The sequence below is a fragment of the Merops nubicus genome, unplaced genomic scaffold (assembly GCF_000691845.1).
Source record: "Merops nubicus isolate BGI_N331 unplaced genomic scaffold, ASM69184v1 scaffold2926, whole genome shotgun sequence".
Lineage (NCBI taxonomy): Eukaryota > Metazoa > Chordata > Aves > Coraciiformes > Meropidae > Merops > Merops nubicus.
The window spans coordinates 25,155-49,948 of record NW_008615593.1 but is presented as its reverse complement, the minus strand read 5'-3'; the positions used below and the strand labels follow the sequence as shown (position 1 = coordinate 49,948).

Sequence of the window (24,794 nt, the reverse complement as noted above, 5' to 3'; positions counted from 1 at the left end):
CGGTCTGTTCTTCAGATGATATCCTTAGAATTCAATGAAGCATTGGAATCTGCACCTCCTGTGTTAACATTAACCTGTGTAGATAATGATAGTCCTCAGGACATTTCTTACAATTTTTCCTACCAAAGCACAAGTTTGTAGTGCTAATGTCAACTCTTCATGTCAAAGGGATTCTTTCAGTTTTACACAGATGCACTTGGCAGCTGCATGCAGATGTTTCACCACTGAAAGACTCCTTTCCCATATAATTCTAAACTGTGATTACCTTTCCACTCCTCAATTGTGTGTTCCCTTTCATCCAGCTGTTTATCATATATCTGAGGAGGAGGCTGCAGAAGAAAAACAAAGATATTAAGTCAATTGTCTCTTACATTGTAATATGTATATATTGCAATATGCATTGTATATTTTAAATAATTAGGAGTAATTATTTAAGTAAAGATAATTTCTGTTCTCCTTCTTTGTTATGCATCCTGCACATAAAAAAACACATAAAACACATTTGAATATTGAAGGGATTACCATTTCTGGAATTCAAGACTTTATGTAGAAGAAATCAATATACTTAGAAGAAATCAATATACTTCTCCCTTTTCCTCTTTTAGCCAAGAGGCATATTTGCAGTTTAAGTAGAACTAAGGTCAGCAATGCCATTGTGCTTACACTGCACCTAGAAACTCCACAGACAGACTGTCTGCACTGACAGAGAAAGTACTGCCAGAGTACCAGAGAAACACCAAACCTGCTTAATTAGTAGTAATATCACTATATTAATTTTTACATTGCCCTTTAGACAGTTCACTGCTGTACAAACTGCTCAGAGTAACTCTAACTTTGAAGAAAATCTCCCTGTCAGAATTTCTGATCCACATTGCAAATTCACAAGTTTTTCAGTATACATATTTTCAAGTAATTCTGCTTTGATAAGAAAGGTTTCTTTTTTTTTTTTTTTAAACTGTGTTTTTTGGTTGATGAGAATGTCACAGAAGGAGAAGATCCTGGAGTTTACTGAGACAAAGGCAAGCAGAGTTTCCAAGAACCTGAATAAACCATAACCATATTCATTAATAAACCATATGTTCATTATGTCTTCTGATGTTAGCTGCCAAATACAGTAGTCAAGCAAGACAGAAGATTCTCTCCTCCTTCCTTCTACCAAGAAACTTCAGCATGTGAGGTAAGAGTATCTACAATACTTTTTTGTCTCCTGAGTATTTTCCCTAACTTTCATCTTGGACACTCAGCCATTGTGTCCCTTTCAATACATCTTAGTATTAAACACACATTTACTAAGCTGTTTACTTCTCTAAGAACTAGAGCATTTGCTCTCAGGACTCTAAAACAAACAGTTCATTAAGCTATTTGCATGCTACAGTTACAACTGAGAAAACAATAGCTCAGTGATGTAATATGGGACAGGAGAATTATAGGATAACTGAACTGGACAAGTCCACTTGAAAACAAGAGAAGTTCTTACAGAGTGGTATTTGTATCAGGGCTAAAGACAAGGGAATTAGGTGAAGTCTTGGATTGCAAGTCTCATACCTAAGAGGGTGCCAAGAGGGAACCTGAAACTTGTGCCATGACTTAAAGTGAGTGCCAGACCTCAGCAGTAGTGCCTGAGGTTTTGCTACATAAGCAAAGTAAGGTACAACCACATAAGAGGTCTGAGTTCTGAAATAAGCAATTAACACTCTTAGCTATAGTCAAGCCTCATGCTTACTGCTTGTTCCCCACAAATCTCAATTAGGTCACAAACTGATGTAGAATGTGTGATAAACAATTACTTGCTTACGCACTAAGCCCCATAAATTGGGCTAGTGGCAAGATTAACAGCTTGTGTATTGTCTAAATCCTTGCAAAATGTGTGATTAATGCTGAACTGGCAGACAGGAGGGACTGAAACTCTTGAAACTTCTTGATAAGATGGGTGCCTTTCAAGGTCGACAGGAACCATTTAGATACACTGTGTATGCTCCCAGAACAAAGATAAAAAGTACAATCCTGAGGAAGACTTGGAGCCTTCATCCTGAAGACCCTGGCCCACGACCACCAGGAAGCAATGTGCAGGCACAAGTGGGTGGACATTTATGGTAATGAGTTTCCAGAAATAATTATAATGTTCCCACCTATTCTTACGAAACCTAATGAATATACATGATTTTACCCCTCAGTGTGCAAGCTTGGAGGAGCGATCCCCCTTGCACCCACCACCGTCAACCCATAATAAACATACCTGCTTTAATACCCTCCCAGAGTTATAAAGTTTGTTTCCACACATCAATTTTGGCATCCCAGATTGGACCCTCTCTGCTCGGCTGCAGGACCGGCTGAGAGGGAGATGTCTTTGGTGTGCCCTGAGGACTTCTCTGGGAAGAACTTTCTCCCTTGCCCAATCACTGTGGGAGCAGACAAGGACCATCAGTGGACCATGTATGTGGGTTTGAGGGAGACCTGTAATTTGTGAGGAGACATCCTACACAAGGTGAAAGAATGAAAGCTCGCCCCTGGGTTTTTGGGCCCTAGGTAGTAGGGGTTTGAATCCCCTAAGTGGAGAGGGCAAGCGTCGGTATCCTTGTCCTCACAGTAACTTGGATCCTTTCGTATAATTGTCATTTATCTTAAGGTTATCTATCGTAAGTGCCCGGTACTGTGTGTAGTATAAATTGAGTACTGCATTGGTCGACCTAAGCATCAATAAGGGTTATAATGGCAATTAACATTTTATGTATGGAAATGAGTGCACGTGTGAATAAGAGTGACTGAGACATAGCCTGGCTACTTAGCGAGCGTGGAGTTCCAGTCCGTGGTTCTGTTTCCCCGTGAGGGGCAAAGCCGGAGACAAATGAAGTGAACAGAATATAAGAGAGAGAGAGGGAGTGTTTGACTCCCATCAAGATAGAGGAAGCCTCCCCCTTCTCTGTGTACTCATTGCACATGCTGAAAACCACTATAATTGCCCGGTGTTCAAAGGGGCAATCTCAGAAAGTAAATCAGAATGACATCTTTATTGCCAGAGAGTGGAATTTTAACACTACTAACCCTAATCCAAACTTTGAATACTTTTTGTGTCAATACATGAGATGGGGGCTAAACAGAGTAAGGAGGTTGTAAAAGCAAGACCTTTAGGGTATATTTTAATGCATTGGAAGGAGATAGGAGGTTCTTCCAGAGGCAGCACAAATAAGAAAACTCTAATCAAATATTACAATCAATGGTGGCCCATTTATAAATGGGAGGATGGGTAAAAATGGCCCTTGAATGGGTCCCTTAATTGTAACACATTGTTACAGCAGATGTTGTTTCTTAGGAGGGAAAGAAAGTGGGATGAGGCAGTCTATTCCAATATATTGTTTTATCTTCAGGATCACTCAGAATGTCAATGAGACTGTGGCTTGACAGCTCCACGGGATCCACTAGTATTAACGTTTGAAAAGCAAAATTGGAGAGAAGGAAAAGGCAAGCTGAGGAGGTGTTGCTCTGCATGCAGTATGGGACAGAGGTGTACAAAAGCAGATAAAATAAGAAACCCAGAAACAGATGAATTACTAGAATATTATAAGCCACTGGTATTGTCCCTTCAGGACAGTGACAGTGAGGAAGGAAAGAGAGAGAAAGCCCCTGAAAGCCCAGTGATTTCTTGTACTAGAACTAAAAGGAACGAAGTGACAATACAGGCACCTCTAAGGGAGGCAGTATGACCCAGCGCCGAGCCAGTCCTGACTAAAGTGCCCTTTTCTTCCATTGATCTGGAAACCTGGAAAAGTGTGGCTCACGACTACCAGAATGATCCTGTGGGAGTGGCCAGACACTTCCAGTTTCTAGTTAAACAGCACAACCCTGATGGGAATGATATGCAGTTGTTATTAGACTAGTTGACAGAAACAGAGAAACAATTAGTTATGAAAACTGCCTGGGACATAGCTGAGGAGGAAAAGGGGAGGATATAAAACATCATTTTCCCCTTCAAGATGCACATTGGGATCCAAATCGATCAATCCCCATGAGGGCACTCCTTGCCTACAGAGATTGGGTAATAAAAGGAATGGAAAGAGCAATTCCAAAAAACATCAATTGCTCAGCATTATATGCTATCCGGCAGGTACCAAAAGAAACCGCCTACCGAATTCCTTGACAAATTACGAGATACTATGAGAAAGCACACTCCCCTGGACCCAGGGTCAGAAGTGGGAATTCAACAGTTAGTGTCTTTGTTTATAGGGGAATCAGCAAGTGATATTCAAAGGAAGTTACAAATGTTGAAGTTGACAGAGAGTAGGAATATGGAGAATTTATTGGTTGAGGCATGGAGAGCATTCAGTAATAGGGAGGAAGATGACAAGAGGAAAGATAGGAGGATATTGGTAGTGGTGCTACAAGAAGGTAGAGAACTGAGACAAGGTGGACGAGGGAGACCCCTGGGCAGAAACAGTGTGCTTGGTGTAAACAACAGGGACATTGGCAGAACAAGTGCCCACAGAGACAAAAAGGAAGAAGTAGGGTACAAGCTCATGACAAAAAAGATTGATGGGGACCTGAGGAATCCACCCTAGTGGATCCGCTGGTTATATTAAAGCTAAGGAAATCACAACAAGAGTTAGAATTTTTGATAGCCATGGGAGCAACTTTTTTTTGTTTTGAAGCAAGCTTTGACACCTGTGGACGATGATTTTGTAACAATAAAGGGAGCTACTGGCCAGAGCAAAAGGGCATACTTCCTAAAACCTCTTAGTTTTGAATTAGGAAAACAATTGGGAGTACATAAATTCTTATATATGCCAAATTCATCAAAACCTTTATTGAGACAAGATTTATTAGAACAATTGGAAGCAGAAATAAAGTGTAAAAAAGGAAAAACAGAGTTTGAAGTAGGGAACAAGCAATTAATAGAAATCTTAAGTCTAGTCCTCATAGACACCCCAGTTAAAGCTGGAATGCTTGAGGAGATACAAAATCAGATAGATCCAGGAGTATGGGCTTCAGAAGTGCCAGGAGAGGCAAGAACTGCACTGCCAATAGAGGTAAAGGTAAAACCAGGAACAAGACTATCTAGGATTAAACAGTATCCCTTGAGAGAGGAGGACAGAGAGGGAATTTGACCAATTATTGAAAAAATCATTGAGAATGGGCTATTGACAGAATGTGAGTCAGATTACAACACTCCCATTCTACCAATTAAAAAGCCAAATGGAAGTTATAGGATAGTTCAAGATCTCAGAGCTATCAACAAAATAACTGAGGATTTATATCCTGTAGTGGTGAATCTGTATACTTTACTGACCAAATTAAACCCTGAATTGGCTTGGTTTACCATACTGGACCTAAAGGATGCTTTCTTCTGCCTACCCCAACACATTTACGGTAATGAGTTTCTGGAAATAATTATAATGTTCCCACTTATTCTTATGAAACCTAATGAATATACATGATTTTACCCCATATAATCCTCATTGTCTGTTCCCTCGGTGTGCAAGCTTGGAGGATCGATCCCCTTGCACCCAGTGCCATAACCCATAATAAACATACCTGTTTTGTAACCCTCCCGGAGTTATAAAGTTTGTTTCTGCACGTCAGTCCCAAACCAATGCAGCTGTTCTCTTATTCTGCATAATAACCCTCCCCAGTCCCTTGCAGTCAGTCCTGAAGCTTAGGACAAATTCAGCCAAAATCTATGCAATCTCCATAGGGACTTGATATTTCTGCTGATTGTGATATTAGGGAGCTGAATGCTAGAAAAGAGTGCATGTGAACTTCACCATTGACCAGTGGGATGTGGTTAGTAAGCTCCACTCCTCCAGCAGAGCCTGCTGGACTCCTGCCCAGCCACTCAGCCAGTCCTGCAGCGTGCATCACCTGACAGGGTAAAGCACAGAAAGCTGCAGAAGATGACAAAACTCTTGGGGGCTAGGAATTTACAGAAGACTTACAGAGGCTATCAGTTCCACTACATAGCTAGCTCTTGGCTTTTACAGTAGCAGTAGGGGGGGCATTTAGCTGAGCTGTAGTCAGAACAATGACAGACCCATTGTTACTCTGCCGTGTGGAAGGAAAGCAGGTAAACCAAGCTTGACAAGAATATCCTGGAAGTACCTTGCTTTCTGAAAGCTTCAGGAAGGGCTTAGAAAATGCAAAGGCTGTAGGTAAAATTACTCCTACCAAGTGTAAACACTTTTTCCACCTTTCATAGAAAAACAAGAGGTATATCTACCCCTGCCAGAAAAAAGAGGATAGATTCCTCCACTACTTCAATTCCCAAATGCAAATTACAGAATGAAAAGGAATAAGTGATCAGATGCACAGTTCCTGTCCTAAGTTCACACAACCACACAATCTTTGGCTTATGTCTCTTCTAATTTATTTCAGCTACGTCTTAAGCAGGCATAGTTGACTAACAGGCAACAAGAAAAGCAGCAATCATTTTTTTCCTGGATTAACACATTCTGGAAGGGAAGATGTTTTACAGAGAGAGAGCCCGGAATAATTTCCTTTGTTACCAAACTCCTGCTTTGCTAACTCCACAGCTATAAAACATGGCTCTGGGCAGGAACGCGAAAGTCAAGGGTAACAAATAGTGTGATAATGACGTGAATGAATTCCTCCTCTTCACACATGTGGGATCTATAACCTCTAAAGCCTGTGCAAAACAAGGTGAAATGGAGCTGTGCTGAGAGGCCAGGCCAGCACCCACATGCTGGGAGAAGTTAAGCTTTCCTATCTAAATTCCCTGATATAAGGAAAAGAGCTCTTATGACACATTTTCATTGATTCAAGGCACAGAGCTGAGCTGAGAATACCACAACAGTTTGAGGAATGAATTTATTTTCCCATGATCTTCATTATTCGTATTGAGAAGCACAAAGCTTAATACATTGTTATTAGCTTAGAAAATCCCTTCCAGGCTGACAGCTCATTTTCTACTTTTTTTTTTTTTTTTTTTTTTTTTAAATCAGTTTCTAAAATTAGAGGGAGAAAGAGAGGTTTTTAACAAAAGTTTTATCACAGCAATGGAGCAGACAGAGCAGCTACCATACCCAGTTCCTCCTGGGCTCCTGATTTTGGTCTAAAAATGACTTTGCTGCCTAACTGAAATGCTTTAGAAAATGACTGAGTTCATTATTATTCATTTTTTATGTGGATGCAGCTGTGCTATTATAGGCATTCATATAAATCCTTCTTACAGCCAACCCAACTGAGAGTTACATAGTTTAGTTTGTACAGGTTTCAGAAAAAGTGTAGCATTACATCAAAGTGTGGATCAAGCCTGTGGGTGGCAGCATCTAGCTTCAGTTTAAGGTAGCCATTTTCTCACCAAATCAGATTGATTTGTAAGCAATTACAGTGGCAACAATAACGAAGAATAGAACCTATTTTTGGATTGGAAGAGAAGGAATTAATTCTATTTTTCTTGCAGATTTTAGAATAACAGCTCGTTGTTTCAGTGGTTCTTTGCTTTTACATTGTACAAATGGATTTTCAAAATATTTTGCATTAAATTTAACATTCATTGAATATAGTAAAAATTAGAAAACAAAACAAAGAAAACACATAAAATATCCACGCAGACCTTAAAAAAAAAGAAAAAAAAAAAACACAAATGAACAAAAAACCAAAGTAAACCCTCAAACAAGCCCCATCCCAAATAACATTTTTTTTTTATGTGATCAGATAAATGTCAGAAGACTACTGGATTTGTTAAGTACCTTTGTAATAGGCAGAGACAAAACAATTTTCACTAGGGAAAAAGCAAAACATATGTTGAGCCTGATGTATTCTTAATTTTCTGATTGGTTTGCATGTCACTGCTAGAAAGCAAAGGGAATGGGCTAGAGCTTACACTTGAAAAAATCCTGCCATCTCTGTCCCTGTCTCTGCAGAGCTACTGCCAGTGCAGTGAAGACCTTGAGAAGAGTTGTTTTTAGAAAGCTCGGCAGGAGCAAGGCTTGATTCTGCATCTGTTCCCAGAACTTCAGAGTCTGGAGGAGTAGGTGTGGAGCAGCATACTAAGCAAGGACTGAATTAGCAATCCACAAAAAACATGGGCAATGGAGGCTGTAAAAATTAATCATGTGAGGTTAAACAATTTGTTAAATGGCTTGGATCCTCATAAAAGATGAATATAAAAATTCCTTTTTGTTTTGCTACAACCTAGATTGTGTTACTGATACAATTTATATATTTATTTTTGCATCACAAGCCAAAGTACACCAGTATGCTGTCACCAGAGGCTTGAAGTCTCTTTAACTAGAGAGGAAAGTGTCAAGGGCCTTGGGTTTCATCCTGTGTTGCCCAGGGATGCCACAGTGGGCTGGGCATGATCTCAATTATGGATATGGAAGAAGAGATGTCTCTGTGCCCATTTGTTCCTTGGACTCTTTGCAGAGCTTTATGGAAGACTCCATGCATAGTATGTATCAAAGAAACTATGGTCTGAGCTGTTTCTGAACAGCTGGACTGTAAGGATACCATGCAGCAGGAGCCAAAGATTATTTACCTACACACAGATAACTGAGCAGCTTGCAGATACATACAACAGCAAGCTGGGAAAACCTTTAGTTCGGTTTAAGAAAAAAAAAAAAAAGAAATTTTTTTCTGTAACTACTACAAGCTGGAGCACAGGAAGTTCCACCTCAACATGAGGAAGAACTTCTTTACTGCAAGGGTTACAGAGCACGGGAACAGGCTCCCCAGGGAGGTTGTGGAGTCTCCTTCCTTGGAGACTTTTAAGACCCATCTGGATGCATTCCTGTGTGATTTGCCCTAGACTAGATGGTCCTGCTCTGGAAGGGGGGGTTGGACTTGATGATCTCTGGAAGTCCCTTCCAACCCCTAACATTCTGTGATTCTGTGATACTACTTCTTTCTGACATGAACAAAGATTGCTGCAGAAGCCACGTTCTACTTCCATAATTAATCAGCTATAAATGGATAGATGTCACTGACTAGAGGAAATATCTATGCTTGTGTACAAAGCAGAGCTGCAAACTTCTTTTGTGAGACAACAGATGTACACCAAGACCTCTAACCTCAAACCCTGTAACTGATTGCTAAAAACACCGTGTGGCAGATCATCAAAGGGTTAGAGATCTGTACACACTGAAATGAGGGAAAAAACAAACAAACAAACAAACACACAAACACACAACAAAAAGCAAACCAACAGAAAAAACACACAGCCTTGATTTTGCCATGAAGTGTCTCATGTAGTGAAGGTGATACTTTCTTTGAGGTGTTATTTGCCAAGGTCACAGCACTCTTCAGAAGTGCTTATCCATCATCATGGATGTTCAGCACTCAGAGATGAAATAAGAGACAGGTGATTTTCTTTTTTTTTATGACAAACTATGAAACTTAAATAATTTTAACAGATTGCATTTAACAGCTGGCGATTGATAGTTTATACAGAACTGACAATATAGCTGCAGCTTCTAAACTGGACAGGATCTTGGACTGAGAACCACAAACCAAGCCCTTTTGATAACCATCACATTAATAAAGGTAACACACAGATCGGCATGCAAAGAAAAACAAATGATAATTCACAGCCCAGTCCCACATGGGTGGTCCTAGATGCAGAGGTACCCTAGTGAAATACAAAGCCTATGAAAATAGAACTAGATAATGAAAGCAGTGCAAGTCACAGTTAATAAAACCCCACAAAATCTATCACTGTTGTATAATTCTGTCAACACAGAGAAACGCTTAAAAGGAATATTTTTAACATCTGATCTTTCTGTTTTCTAAGAAATTTCTCTTCTAGTGGATAGCTTCTGGCAGACAACAAACAACAGCTTCAGGTACAGTAAAATCTAAGACAAATTTTGAAATTAGTTAATAGAAAACATCAGATAATAATCTATAGCAAATTTTGCTGCTAGATTTTTTCCCATGTGTGGAGAATAGACCATTTTCTCTTTCCCCCAAATAAGACTAAACAAAATGCCTTTCAAGCCAGCAGAGCAAGCAAAGTGCCTTTTTGCTGATTTAGCCAAGGACGAACTGAGACGGGCTCAGATAAGGGCATAACAAGAATGGGCAGAAAAATAAATAACAGGCTAAAGGACTGCCTCTGACAGAGTATGCATCTGGCCAATGTAGACTGGCTAATGCAGACAGTGACTGCTATAAAGGAAAGCAAGCTAGCTGAGCAGGCCTGGGAGCTTCTGCATTGGCCAGACTGCTGCGATACCCGGAGCTGCCTGAGCTTGCCAACAACACTGCCTGCCACCTGAGAGGAGAGAGAAGGAGGAGGGGGAGGCCACCCAAAGCCATCCCCGGTGGGGGATTGCTGCTCTCTGGAGCCTGCCTGCTCCTGGGGGGACCGCTGCCTGCCAGAACCGGAGCTGGGACCAGAGCTTGCTGTGCCTGCCTGTCTGCCAGCCTGTCTGTCTACCACTGGGGGGTCACCCTGGCCACTGGGACGCCACTGCCCCCATCCACCCTCCTGGACTGCCTGCCAAGCCACCAACTCGCTGAGCCGCCGACTGCATTGTCGCTATGGAAGGACGGTAACACACACACACACAGGCACACACACATCCACATATTCTTTAATGTTTCTGCCGGGCTCAACTCCTATCCTTCCCTTCACTGATTCTACACCTCCCCCGGGGTGGGGGGGCAGGGACGGGTATGTGGGGGTAAACTTACTAGACTATAGTACCCTTGACTTTCCTTTTTGACATACTTAGACTGCCTTTACTGAACCTCGGCCCTTCAATTTCTGTAGACTTTTAATAAACCGAATAATTCATACATTAATCATTGGTCTCGGTAACAATTTATGAGCACGGTGAGGGAATATTCCAATCTACCCTCCAAGATACAGTCCCACAGTGGCCGTTCCTCTGTGAGAGGTGAGCGCTGCACATGCGCCCTCAGTCTATCTAGAAACCTCTCCATTTGAGGGGAAGGGGAAGTCACAGAAGCATCCTGTGGGCCGGTAGCCCACTAACATCAGGCCGCGACACAGAGGAATGGAAAAATACTCTTCCTAAGCAGGAACCAATATGAGATCACAGATATTCAAAACGTTCAAAAATGAAGTAATTTATAGGTGAAGAAAGAATGTGCGAGACTAAGTCCTAAACAATTGCCTCTAAATACAAAAAAATTATTCTAAGACAGCATCTTCCTGAAATGGGCAAGCAAATATTTTTGACCAAGAAAATACTTGGTTAATTTTTTATGCAATAACATGATATTTGAAAAATTAAGGGCAGGAATAGAAAGCAGCCACAGTCTTGCATAAGATTGTGACTTTGATACTGATAACTAGGTATGTCTCCCATTCAAAATTGTTACTAATTTCAACAATATGGAAGGAATTGGAATGGAGACAAGGCAGCTCAAGCCGATGTAGTCCTAGAGAACAATCAGCACAAATGTTCTGAAATTTGATTTTGGAACCACCCACGTGGCAATGCTAGAGCTATTCTAAAGCACATGTCTAGGAATCCATTATGTTCGCAAGAAAATATCTTGGAATAAAAACAGTGACATGCATATAACTGGCATTGCATAAAGTTTAGAAGACATACGAAAAATTAAATATCAGTCTTGGAATTTATTCACAGATCATCTCAATGAAGGATAAGAATGTATAATGAACTTCAAAAAAAGGCAGCTGTGGGTGAAAAAGTCTCAAGCACCGCGTTTTCAGACTAGACAACAGAGAAGCTAATGTGTCCTTAGAGAGATATTGAGATTATCTGCAATAAAGAGGATAGTCTACATGTGGAGGCAAGAGAAGATGGGAATGTCCTCTTTCCTAAAAATCGAACAAGACCATTTGAGGCAAAAAAGGTATCATGTGTCTCATTTAGTCATGACAGTAGTCCAAATGTTGTTATGTAGATGAATATCATAAAACATTATGTAAATAACATAAAACAAATACCATAAACCAAAACCATAATATTTTTTTTAAAGTGAACTGAAGACTGTATGTATATCCATGAATAAGAAAACTTAAGTGGAATATAACACAGAGAAGTTCCTATTCTGATTTTACTATAGATTTCCTGTGCAACATTAGTAAATAATACTTTTCCCCATTGAACTCTGGTTTCCTTACCATGAATTATGTGTGAAGATGGATAATCGATTTCAACAGTTTCTAAAATCTTGGGAATTCCACACAATCATAAATGCACATTATCTGTATGCTTTCCTAATTTTTAAAACCACATATTTTAGTTACAATTGGTTGAATACAGAAATTATCTTAACTGTGAGTAACACTGTTCAAATTCATTTCAGAGCAATGATGGATGCTCTGGAGCACCTAAAACTGTGACCTTATTAGAGAATCATACAATTCTTTTGGTTGCAAGAGACCTTTAAGATCATCAAGTCCAACTGTTAACCCAGCACTGCCAAGTCACCACTAAAACATGTTCCTAAGCACCATATCTACATGTCTTTTAAATACTTCCAGGGATAGTGACTCCACCACTTCCCTGGGCAGCATGCTCCAGTGCTTGATAATGCTTTCAGTAAATAAATTTTTCCTAATAAACAATCTAAACTTCCTCTTGGCACAACTTGAGGCCATTTTCTCTTTTCCTATCACTTGTTAAATAAGAGAACAGACCAACCTCCTCCTCACTACAACCCCCTTCCAGGTAGTCACAGAGAGTGATAAGGTCCCTCCTCAGCCTACTTTTCTTCAGACTAAATAGCCCAAGTTTCCTCAGCTCCTCCTCATAAGTCTTGTGCCCTAGACCCTTCACTGGCTTCATTGCCCTTCTCTGGACCTGCTCGAGCACCTCAATGTCTTTCCTATATTGAGGTGCCCAAAAGTGAGCACAGTATTCAAGGTGTGGCCTCACCAGTGCCAGGTACAGAGGGACAATCACTTCCCTAGTCCTCCTGGCCACACTATTTCTGATACAAGCCAGGATGCTATTAGCCGCCTTGGCCACCTGAGCACACTGCTGGCTTGTATTCAGCTGGCTGTTGACCAATACATGTTTTCTGCCTGGCAGCTTTCCAGCCACTTTTCCCCAAGCCTGTAGCATTGGGTGGGGTTGTTGTGACCCAGGAGCAAGACCCAGCACTTGGCCTTGTTGAAACTCATACCATTGGCCTCAGCCCATCAATTAAATGTGCCCATACCCTTCCGTATTGCGTTTCTACCCTCAAGCAGCTCAACACTCCCACCTAACTTGGTGTCATCTGAAAACTTGCTGAAGGTGCCCTCGATCCCCTCATCCAGATCATTCATAAAGATATTAAACAGAACAAGCCTCAATTCTGAGCCCTGGAGAACACCACTTGTGACCAGCTGCCAACTGCATTTAACGCCATTTAACTTTGGTCCTTGCCTTCCAGACAATATTTTATCTAGTGAAGCATACACCCATCCAAGACATGAGCAGCCAGTTTCTCCAGGAGAATGCTGTGGGAAATGGTGTCAAAATCTTTTTTTTGTTGTTTACCTTTATTAACATCCAGGTAAACAACATCCACAGTCTTTCCCTCATCCAGTAAGTCCTCATCTTGTCATAGGAGATTAGGTTAGTCAAGCAGGATCTGACTTTCATAAACTCATGCTAGCTGGACCTGATCAGCTGGTTGTTCTGTATGTGCTTTGTGATGGCACTCAAGATAATCTCCTTCATAACCTTCCCTGGCACCAAGGTCAGACTGACAGCCCAGTAGTTCCCCAAAGTCTCCTTCTAGCCCTTCTTGTAGATGGATGTCACATTTGGTAACTCAGTCCACAGGACTGCTGGTAAATGAAGGAAAGTGGCTTGGTGAGCACTTCCATGAGCTCCCTCAGTACCCTTAGGTAGATCTAATCTGGCCCCATAGACCTGTACGCATTTAAGTGGTGTAGTAGGTCACTGACCATTTCCTCGTGGATTATGGGGGCTTCAGTATGCTCCTGGGCCCTGTCTTCCAGTGCAGGGGGCTAGGTACCTTGAGAAGAACAGGTCTTACTATTAGAGACTAAGGCAAAGAAGGCATTCAGTTCCTCAGCCTTTTCCTCATCCTTGGTCACTATATTTGCCCCCAGCACCCAGCAGAGGATGGAGATTCTCTTTCGTCTTATTTTTGCTGTTAATGTATTTATAGAAACATTTTTTATTGTCTTTCATGGCAGTAGCCATATTAAGTTCTAATTGGATGTTTGCTTTTCCTCCCTGCATAGCCTCATGGAATCTTTATAGCCTTTCTTAGTAGTCTGTCCCTTCTCCCATTTGCCATAGACTTTCTTTTTCTTCCTGAGTTCTAGCAAGACTTCCGTTCAGCCATGCTGGTTTTCTTCCTCACCAGCTCATTTTACAGCACATTAGGCTAGCCTGCCTCTGCACCTTAAAAATTTCCATTGAGGAATGTCCAGCCTTCCTGGACTCCTTTGCCATTCAGGACTGCCTCCTAAGGAACTATGCCAACCAGGCTACTAAACAGGTCAAAGTCTGCCCTCCAGAAGTGCAAGGCGGTGGTTCTACTGGCCCCCTTCTTTACTTCCCTAAGAACTGAAAACTCTACCATTTCATGATCACTATGTCCAAGATGGCCTCCAACCATTACATCACCCACAAGTCCTTTTCCATTTGTGAACAACAGGTCTAGCAGAAAGCCTTCTGTTGGTGGCTCACTCACCAGCTGTATCAGGAAGTCATCTTCCACACACTCCAGGAACCTCCTAGATTGCTTCCTCTCTGCTGCATTGTATTTCCAACAGACACCTGGGTAAGTTGAAGTCCCCCATGAGAACAAAAGCTCGTGACTGTGCAGCTCCTCCTAGCTGCTTAGAGAATATTTTTTTCTGCTTCTTGATCCCTGTTGGGTAGTCATTAACAGTTTCCCACCATGACACCTGTCTTGTTAGCCTTGTCCCTGATTATTACCCATAATATGTTTCTTATCTGACTGTTGAGCCTGTCTTAGGGAAGGCAAGATGTGCATCCTTCTCACTGGCACTCCCCAGGGGCTTCTTTTGGAGGTGTGGAGGTGGCCGCTGCTGTCCTGGCAGCACCCAGGCCTCATCGGCCTCTCCCCAGAGAGCCACTGGCTCCTGGTGGGTCTCTCAGCTCCCCTGGTATTTGCCAACCAAAGGAAAGCCTCAGGAAAGCCCCTGTACACCGAAGTCTACTGCTCCACTGCGGACCAAGCCACCTCTAGAGCAGCTTCACTTGGCAACTGGCTGTCAGAAGATATTGCGGCAGCCTGAGTGGGCTTAAAAGGACCTGGCTAATTAAGCTAGTATGTTAGACCTAAGAATTTCCTCTAAATCCAAAGTTTAGCTTACCCACCCACTTCATAGTTAAGCCTAAGCACTGTGCAGAGCTTGTTTCTAAATGTATTTATGATTACTGTTTCAGAGCTATTGAGGGCTTTGGCACTGGTTTGGTTTTATGCAGAAGTCTATTGGAGAGTCACAGCGCTGTTCCCTGTAACCTTCTGCTGTTAGGTAATAGCAAGTACCACATCTAATAACATATCCTCTTCCTCTTTGTATCAGGGAATCACACATGGCATTTAAGGACAACCAGGAGAGTTTAATGCTGTTACATGCTGGGGAGAAAGGGTATTGCATTCCTACCACTTTCCATTTCTGTTACAGTCTTTGCCCATTAGAACAAGACATGATAGTTTTATTGCCCCCATGCAGTCTGTGAAAGATCATGAGCTTTTAATAAGATATATAAAACCAGACTGTTACTGTCTTACTAGTCAGCTTTTTAACTGGACAGGGCTATTTTATCTGTTTCCAGCACATTCCATAGTTTTGAGCAGATGTAAAGGATAGTTGCCTTCAGGTTAACCTTTGACGTCAAATTCTCTGCTTATTCCCTGAACTGTCTTCAGTGCTCTTCATGGTCTAGTCCAGCATACAATGACACTTCATGATCGCTACAACAACTCACTTCAAAATTCCTGTCACATTAAATGCTTTCATTTACCAGCCCTCCTAGCTTCTGAAACAAATGAATACTATATAACAGATGCCTGGCTGCTTTTGATGATACCACTTACTGGGGAGAAGGACTAATCTGACTAGACACGCTAAGTTAAGTAAATCCCCCCAGTTCTATACTGTTTGAAAACACCATCTTGTTTAATACCACTTTATCCTAACTTCTGTGTAATCGCTATTGTACAGGTTTATTTATTGATATTAGAAAGAATCCACATGATGGGGGGAGGGCTCAGAAAAACTCCAAACCCACTCCACTAGCAAACTTTTAGGCACATGATGAAAGACCTTACTCCATGGAAAAGTGCTTATCAAGTGCTACAAAAGAGAGCGTGCAATGAACATGGGCAGATGCAACACAATGCAGGCTTCTAAATCCCAGAGGCACAATCAGGAAAAACAGTGGAAAGTTAAGCACAATGAAAGCAACCAACATGCATTTTCGTATTGCTCTCTTGCCAGGTTCCCCGGTCTGCACATTTTCAGAACAATGTGTGAAAAAACAGGGTTGCTTCATAGATTCTCGTCATGCTGCATATCCTAAGGGAGAATTATTTAAGGTGCCAGATGGTCCTCTGCAAACTTTCCCTAAGGAAGTGGCAGAATATTCATTTTTGCTAGTGCATCCTTTCTCCCACTCCTCCCTCCACTCCATCCTTGCCTGCCCACTTTGCAGACAACAGCTAAGGGTCCTCTTGTGCCCTCTCACACCTATCCCATGAAACAGATGCAAATCTCTAAAGCGGTGAGTTAGCAGGGTAAAGTCCTCATCTAGGAAGAAACAAGGCCCGCTTGGGGAAGGCAGGGCAGAAATTGTGGTTAATGCCAGTCGCGTGATGCAGACAGAATGTAAAATCTGGCTTACAGCTTTTCTTCTCCTCTTGCCAGGAATCAACAGAGCTATTACTTGAAATCTAATAGACACATACATCCAAAAATACAATTTTCCTTGGGCAAAGGATGAGAGGAAAAGATGAAGAACATACACTACCTAAAGAGTAAGCTTCTTTAAAGTGCTCCTGATAATCATATGGAAAAATGAAGATAAATGGTTTGAAAAAACTATTTAGACCATAGTCTTTCATTTGTTTTTGTCCTTCATTTGTGAAAGCTGTCTCCCAAACCTAGCTAAAAGAGTTAGGCACAAAAAGTTGAGACCACACTGGGACAACCACTTGATTGCATTCAGTGAGAGTTCATGATCAGTACACATTTGTCTAACTTTCCCATGAGACATTTTTTTAAGCTTCGGAAAGGACCTACACAAGTAGAGTAAGGATTTCAACACATTTCAACAGGGCTTTAATCTAGCATCATCTTCTGGTTTACATCTAGAAACAGGTTCAGCTGCAGAGCTGAGGCCCAGTGGCAAATGTAAACTCCATTCTCACCTTCCAAAATTCAGTGGGCTAGATCCAGAGATCCACTAGAAAAGTCACTGATGAAAAATGCTGGTGCAGTTATTTCATAGCAGTTATTAAAATAGCTTACCAAAACTGGGAAAAAGTACTTTTAAATTCAAATTTGCATAGGAAACTTAAGATGTACACCACCTGCAAGTATTAGACAGCAATCTGTTGTTCATACCAATGTCCTTGATGGTTGGTGTTTTGCTTTGCTTTGTTTTGCTTTGTTTTAAAAAACTAATATTAATGAGCCACAAAAATATTTTTATTTTTTTATATGTCATTCACATAATTATCCATGCAATTTTGCCTTATTATAACCTGTGAAGTTTAGTTCAGTATAGACAAATCCACAGAGTCAAATTATTAAATCAATCAGCAAAAGTAGTGACTTTTCAAAGAGCTCATTTGTTGAACATTTTTAGATGAATACCAGTTCCTACCCCTGCTACAAAGTTGGCAAGATCTAACAAAAATACATAAGATGACAGTCACCTCTCCATTGCTCATGACATGCATAATCTATGTTATTAGAAAATGTTAACTGAATTTGATCCTAACTCTTCTGCAACTGTAACAAGGCAGATATTTCAGTGAAGTATTTATTTGAGAGAGATGCATAGATTCATATGATAGCAGTTCCGTTCCTTATCCAATACTAAATTGCAACAGCAAGTAACACAAAAGTAAAACAAGGGAATTAGTACAATGCAGAGCCTGGGGTTTACGGCATACAAAAAGCGACTGCACTAAAGTGTAATCAGATGTGACATCAGATGTCAGTGCAGTGTTACAAGATACTCCAAAAGGTATTCTCGATGTTACGCTTCGTTGGCCTGGCCCATGTCTGAGGTCACAGACAAAAGGATCCAGCCTGTTGTGCACAGCAACACAGCTTTTTCCAAATGGACACAAGATACTTCATGCTTGAAACACTAAATCACTCGTGTTACCGACAAACAAGTTTATCACATACCAGTACCTTGGTGTCTTCTAAAGAACTAATAGCTGATCAGACATGAAGCTTCAGCCAGAAGGGGCAAGTTGTAACATGGATACGTAAGTAAAACTTTCTCTCCAGTTTTTTTCTCAACAGCAACAACTACTCCTCTTAGAGGCACTGACAATTAGTTGCAGTCCCAGAACATCAGACACTTTTGAGAAAGAACAGAAAGCCACCAATATCCCATGAATCTTACTACATCATTGACACAATAATGGTGAAAAACATGGACTGACTGCACTTCAATAACTGAACCAAGAGACAAAGAAAATCCAACTGAGTAAGTTTTCTCCAGAAAAATAATTAGTAAATGATTCACAGCTAGCCACTGAAGGTGTGTCAGCATGAACAGATGGAAATTTAGAATTTAACATACAGTTAATCATGAAAAGAAAGTCTTCCAGTTTAACTTTCCCTCTGAAAATGAGATTGGAAAAATAGGAAGTGTTAAGTAAAGCCAGGCTCTCTTTAGAATTCCTAGTACTCTGACAAAATAGTTTTTAATCCCATGCTCTTCTCTTTAGGTTACACTGCACACAATCTGAACCTCCCTAGTTTCAGCTTGCTGTGATGCCAAGAGAAGAAGGATCTCTACCATAGAGTGACTGGTGTCAAAGCCATTCAATAACACTTCATTGTCAAGGTACTCATACAAAAGTATGAGCTAAAAGAGACAGAGAAAGCAGCTGGGAATGCTGATATTCAGCTCATGTTAACTATACAATAACTCTGCAAATATCCAGATGGTTGAAGATAACAGTGTTATCTAAAATAATGTAGTTCAGACAAAGGTACAAACTACAAATAATTGGGACAACACTGAGCATTTGAAGTTGAACATTTAAAGGTGCTGTTCTTTCCTCATGGGACATCCTCTGTTCTTTGAGATGCTATGGAAGAAATGACAGTTTGGTATTCCACTGCTTTACATCTTCTGCCTGTAGTAATTTACTGAGGAATGAAATGCAGCCAACAGTGGATATGCAAGGAATGTGATTTGATAGTGTGTGGCACCATATTTGTACAGGTGTCTATGGTGATAGGAGGTGCATGTGAGAGACCAATGGCTCAATGGACTAGAATTTATTTACTGCAGGCTTTTCAGAGCTAGTGGGCTCATTAGATTCTAGGCAATTCACCTGGCTGTGAAAACAAATGATCATTATTCCTGTTTTACAGTCCTGGTCCAGAGAAAGGATGTGGTTTGTTCTAGATCACGTGAGGACTCTCAATCAGAAATTAAGCCATTTTCTTTTCAGTCATAGATGAACCCCTGATCTCTCTCTGTGTAAAAAGACAGTTCAATGTCAGCTGTAATTCTAGGCATGTCTGGCAAGTTTTTTCCTTCTAAAAGGGCAACCTCATTATGACAAACAACCTCCACTTCAATCTGAAATATAACTAAGAACATACATTTGGCAAATCATCATATCAAAACATCCATTGTACCAAATTCCCTTCTTGTTCTGCATCAGAAGTGGCTCTCCATGGTTAAATTCACAGGCAAAGCACATTTAAAGAGGGGCCCAAATGTGAGTTATGACATCAGAGTAGTTCTATACAACAGAGTTATGAAATGCATGGAAATACAACAAAAGTATCCAGCAAAGGAATGAGATCTTCACGAGAGATGTGAAACTGAAATGCACATACCAGTGGGTAAAATATTGCAACGTATAAATGTTTACATTTCAGACTGATAAACTTTCTTGAAGAAAATTAAACATGACACACGAACTAAAGACTCTCTAGATAGCAGAGCCACCCTACTGTACAGTCCAACTATAAAGCACTCCTAGGTAGCCTACTCTGCAAAAAATCATATGTGTATGAAATTTGGTAGAGTTTTGTGTATTTCATTTACTTTTGAAGTTTAGTGTACTTCTAAGAACTCACACTGAATTGGAGCATATTGCTAAAAACCAATTATTTAATTTTGCTGGGTTCAGGGTCTCAGTTTCTTCTTGTAGTTAATTTTACCAAACCTGCTGAAATACTGACTTCTGTTTTCATACTTTTCATACATAGTTCTACAGAGAACATCTCTGAATTTGTACCTGTACCTATTATACCATGTCACTGAAGTACCTGCAGATTGTAATCATTCTTATTAACACCAGCTTCCTCAGGGTGTGTGGAGAGCTGTCTAGAGTATGATGGGATTCTAAGAAAAATTCCATTTCTGTTTGCATGCAGTGTACATTATACTAAACACTGAACTGTGATCCAGGAAAATACATGCACCTCTGCTTTATTTTAAGGAAGGAATAACTTATATCCTTCTAAGATTTTGATGAATCCCAACTTCAAGTTTTTGTATTGTTTTGTTTAATTCTTGTCCTTGCCACATGTATCCTTGAACACTAACATAGAAAGTGGTTTGCTGTTTTCCACAGGGAAATGTTTAGAGAGAAAGATAGTATCTTTTGCCAAATTGACTTACACAGCTACAAAAACCAGGTGAGCCACTGGGTTCAAAATCCTTTCTTCATGTCATCTAGAAGAAGATGGCTCATATGCTTGAAGTGGCTTTGCTTCTCTTATCTACTGCCAGTTAACCTAACAAAGAGATCTATCCTGTCCCTACAGATCTCATTTCATGTAAATCCAAAGACCACCACAGTCACAACATTGTTTCTTCGTAGCACGCTTGTTATTGAGCTGCTGTAAAGCAGCAGGAATCTAAGAATCTTATCTGAATTTAGCAGTCAGAAGTAAAGAGTCACGCCTCACTTACCGCCTCCACTTCTGCTGGGTCATACCAGACATTAATGTATGGATGCTGTAAGGCTTCGTCTACTGATATCCGCTTGGCCGGGTCAATTACTAGCATCTTTGATAAAAGGTCCCTGGCTTGGCTGGCTGGAACAATGAAATCAGATAAACGTAATATTAGTACAAAACAATTATTGCCTCCAAAGGAAGGTTAATTGGGTTAGGAAAGTAACAATGATACACCCTTTTTTAGAGACTGTATGTACTTCCGCCCCTTCCCTTATTATCACAAGACTTCTTCAGTAATCACTTTAGTCTGGATACATTAGGAAGTTGCCAACATCAGGGCTGCATATCATAAATCCCCTAACAAGCTTCAGTGAGATTTTACATGTTGTATGCATGTCCCATGTAGAGGGCTGAATAATACACACAGGAAAAATGTACTTGGGGTATCTGTATTTTTGCCAGGATCAGAAAACAAAAGTTCATATAATGAAGTCTAAAATCATGGCATTACTAAATCAAAGTAATTGATTAGTAATTAATCAATTACTAATTAATTTGTAATTTTTTTTGTAATTAATGTGGCTCAGAAAAACATAAAAACTTTTCTATATGTTTTAGATTTTTTCACCTAGCCTGCTGAGAGGCATTGAATATGTTAGTGAGGCATAGGTACCAGTCTTACGTTAGGGTATCCCATTAGAAGCAATAATGACAAATCTGTAGCCTGGGTTCAACACTTAAAGTACCTTGAAACTACTTAAGTCTTAGTGGTCCCACATAACAAAGTTTAAATCAGTGGGACACATTATGCTCCACTACAGAAATGTACAACCTTATATATACATGGAGTTTTACATTGCAGCACCGATTTATTTTACCTGATGATACAGCCCATTGTGCCTATCAGGCCACAAACTCATCCTTCTACTGCCCACATTATTTTCACTGTTTAGCATTTGTAGCAAACACAATACCATCTAAACCCATGAAAAAAAAAAAAATTAACAACACAGATTTCTAGTATTAGTAACAATGTAATATTCTAAGCTCTTCTGTGCTCAAAATTATTTCCTGTGTAAATGAAAAAGAAAATGAAAATAAAAAGAATGCAAGGAGATTTAAGTGCAAAATATTATTATGTATCTCATCAGACATGGGTGAGTAAAAGTAGTATCTAATTAAACCATTAACATTACATTATGGTGAAATGTTTAGGCAGGGCATGGGATGATACAGTGATGCACCAGCACAATTTTTTTAATGTGCTGTTTCTTGTTCTGTGACTGCAACTTAAAAACTGGCATTCAGTATGCTCAAATGCATAAGGGGTGTAGAACAGATATACAGTATAAGTTTGCAGAGGTTCCAGAGCTCTGACAAGAAGTCCTTTCTATACTAAACACAAATTAGTCATGCTTTCCAAATGAAGGTCCTTGCCCTGTTCAAATAAAACAAGACTTCAATATATGATGAAAATCATTGCAAATTGTATGTTACAGGGGTATATCTAGATACATTCCAGTTAAGCTAGTGTTCTACGTCATATATCCAGACCAACCCACAGCATTTTTCAAAAGAAGAAATCCACCCACAGCAGACATTAAAGCTCAGGTATGTCAACACCACTTTGGCTGATGTTGCCAATATCCTTCTATTATCTAGTAAAGATACAGCTATGAGGCAGGCATATGGGTGACATGACATTTTTAATCTAAAATAAAATGCTGCAGGTGCAGAGATTTTCCAGTGAAAGTTCTACTGTTCCTTTGTGTTACAAGTTTAAGAATGATACTGAAGGAACACCTCAGTTCCTTCTGATGCAGAAACATCACGCAGACCATGGAGATATGCTTAACACATTATTGATAATATGTGTTCCCTTGGCTGCCCAAGCACCAGGTTCTCCAAAAGTAATATCCAAAAGCTGCCTCTCAGCTGAACAAAGCCCATGTGGCCATTGCAATTAGAGAGAGGAGAAATTAAAAAAAAAAAACAATTACATTGTAGCTGTTGACATGTGAACCACGTCCATTTGTGAGACATACCTTTGAGTTTGTTGTGTTCTGAGTCAGCTGGGAAGAGAGAGTCTGGAAAAAGCTTGGGGAAAGTGAGTCCAGCGTACTTGGGTCTGTTCTCAACGTAGTTCCGTACTGTTGGCTGCAGCTTCTTCATGAATTCTGGACACGGCGTTCCCAGCTGCTCAATAACTTTATTCCACTGATCAATATCTGAACATAAGTAGTTAAGGAAATCAAAATGCAATCCCCAGTGTAGTCTCCTGATGTTTCTGTCTGCGTGTTCTCTGAGAGTCCTCAGAGGTATTTCGCTCCCTTCATAACATCTTTACAGTTACTATCTTTTTGTCATGTCAGATGTAAAAAAAAAAAAAAAAATATTTAGTTTGGGGAAATGAAAACTTAGTGTTATCACGTACCTTGTCTGTTTAAAAAAACTACAACTTCCACAGCTCACCAGAGGACTCAGGCACCTTGTTAACTCTTTCACATCATTTATGCCATGGTGAGAAAAGAGTAACAGTCTCCCTCATAAATTTTTGTGAAGAACTCGGGGAACAAGAATCAACTCTCGTACAGGTACAGTCAGCTCTGCGAATTGCTCCTGAGGCAACACAACAAACCATGTTTGTTTTCTTTTTGCTTCATGTATATCTAAGCTTCATGATAATAATTTTTCTGTAAGCAGAACTACTACCTTGAAGTTTCATATATCATTAAAAAAAAAATAAAAACAACAACAAAACAACAAACAAACACAAAATCAAACTTTAGCTCACTGCATCACATGCATACACCAAAAATGGTAGAGAAATAGTAAAATTTCAAGGATCAGTGAAGACCATGGGGATTTTGGACACTGCAAAACCCACAATTGGAGTTTAAAAAAGAATAAAATTGGATTCTATTTTAGTTCAAACCAAGCAATTCTACTCTGCACTTATTCAAAGGCATTTCCTATTTTTCTGCTTCTGAATTTTCCACAATTATATAAGTTGTCTCTAATTTGCCACAGAGGTTTTTTTTTTCAGTTAGCTGAGCAGACCATTTTGTTCTGTAACCTGGAGAGGGGCAACCAGAATTATCAGCATAGGCTAGGAGAGGACATGCTAGGGAGCATCCATTGGAAAAAGACTTGGGAGTACTAGTAAATGAGAAGCTGGACATGAGCCACCAACACACAGTGGCAGCCCAGAAGGCCAATCAAATCCTGGGCTGCATCAAAAGAAGCGTGGCCAGCAGATGGAGAGAGGTGATCCTGCTGCTCCCCTCTGCCCTGGTGAGACCTCACCTGGAGTCCTGTGTCCAGCTCTGCAGCCCCAGAACAAAAAGGACGTGGAGCTGTTGGAGCATGTCCAGAGGAAAGCCACAAAAATGATCAGAGGGCTGGAGCACCTCTTCTGTGAGGACAGGCTGAGGGAGCTGGGGTTGCTCAGCCTGGAGAAGAGAAGGCTCCAGGGGGACCTTACAGCGACCTTCCAGTACCTGAAAGGGGCCTACAAGAAAGCAGGAAGGGACTGTTCGCAAGGGTTTGTAGTGACAGAACAAGGGGTAATGGCTTTAAGCTAGAAAAGGTTAGATTTAGGTTAAATGTTAGGAAAAAGTTCTTTAATATGAGGGTGATAGATCACTGGTATAGGTTGCCTAGAAAGGTGGTGGAGGTCCCAACCCTGGAGACTCTCAAGGTCAGGCTTGATGAGGCTCTAAGCAGCCTGACC

The 24,794-nt window shown here is 40.5% G+C and overlaps 1 protein-coding gene across 1 annotated transcript in view; it reads right to left on the bottom strand.

The window, feature by feature from the left end:
- Positions 1-24,794, bottom strand: part of LOC103775121 (mitogen-activated protein kinase 10) — a gene marked incomplete at its 3' end in the record, with an annotated part of 48,922 nt that overhangs the window by 413 nt on the left and 23,715 nt on the right. The window contains exons 6-8 of the mRNA XM_008942565.1: positions 23,107-23,289; positions 21,075-21,199; positions 266-329 (exon numbers count right to left, since the gene is read on the bottom strand). Of these exons, the coding sequence (XP_008940813.1) occupies positions 266-329; positions 21,075-21,199; positions 23,107-23,289 (372 nt within the window). The remainder of the gene's footprint in view (positions 1-265; positions 330-21,074; positions 21,200-23,106; positions 23,290-24,794) is intronic.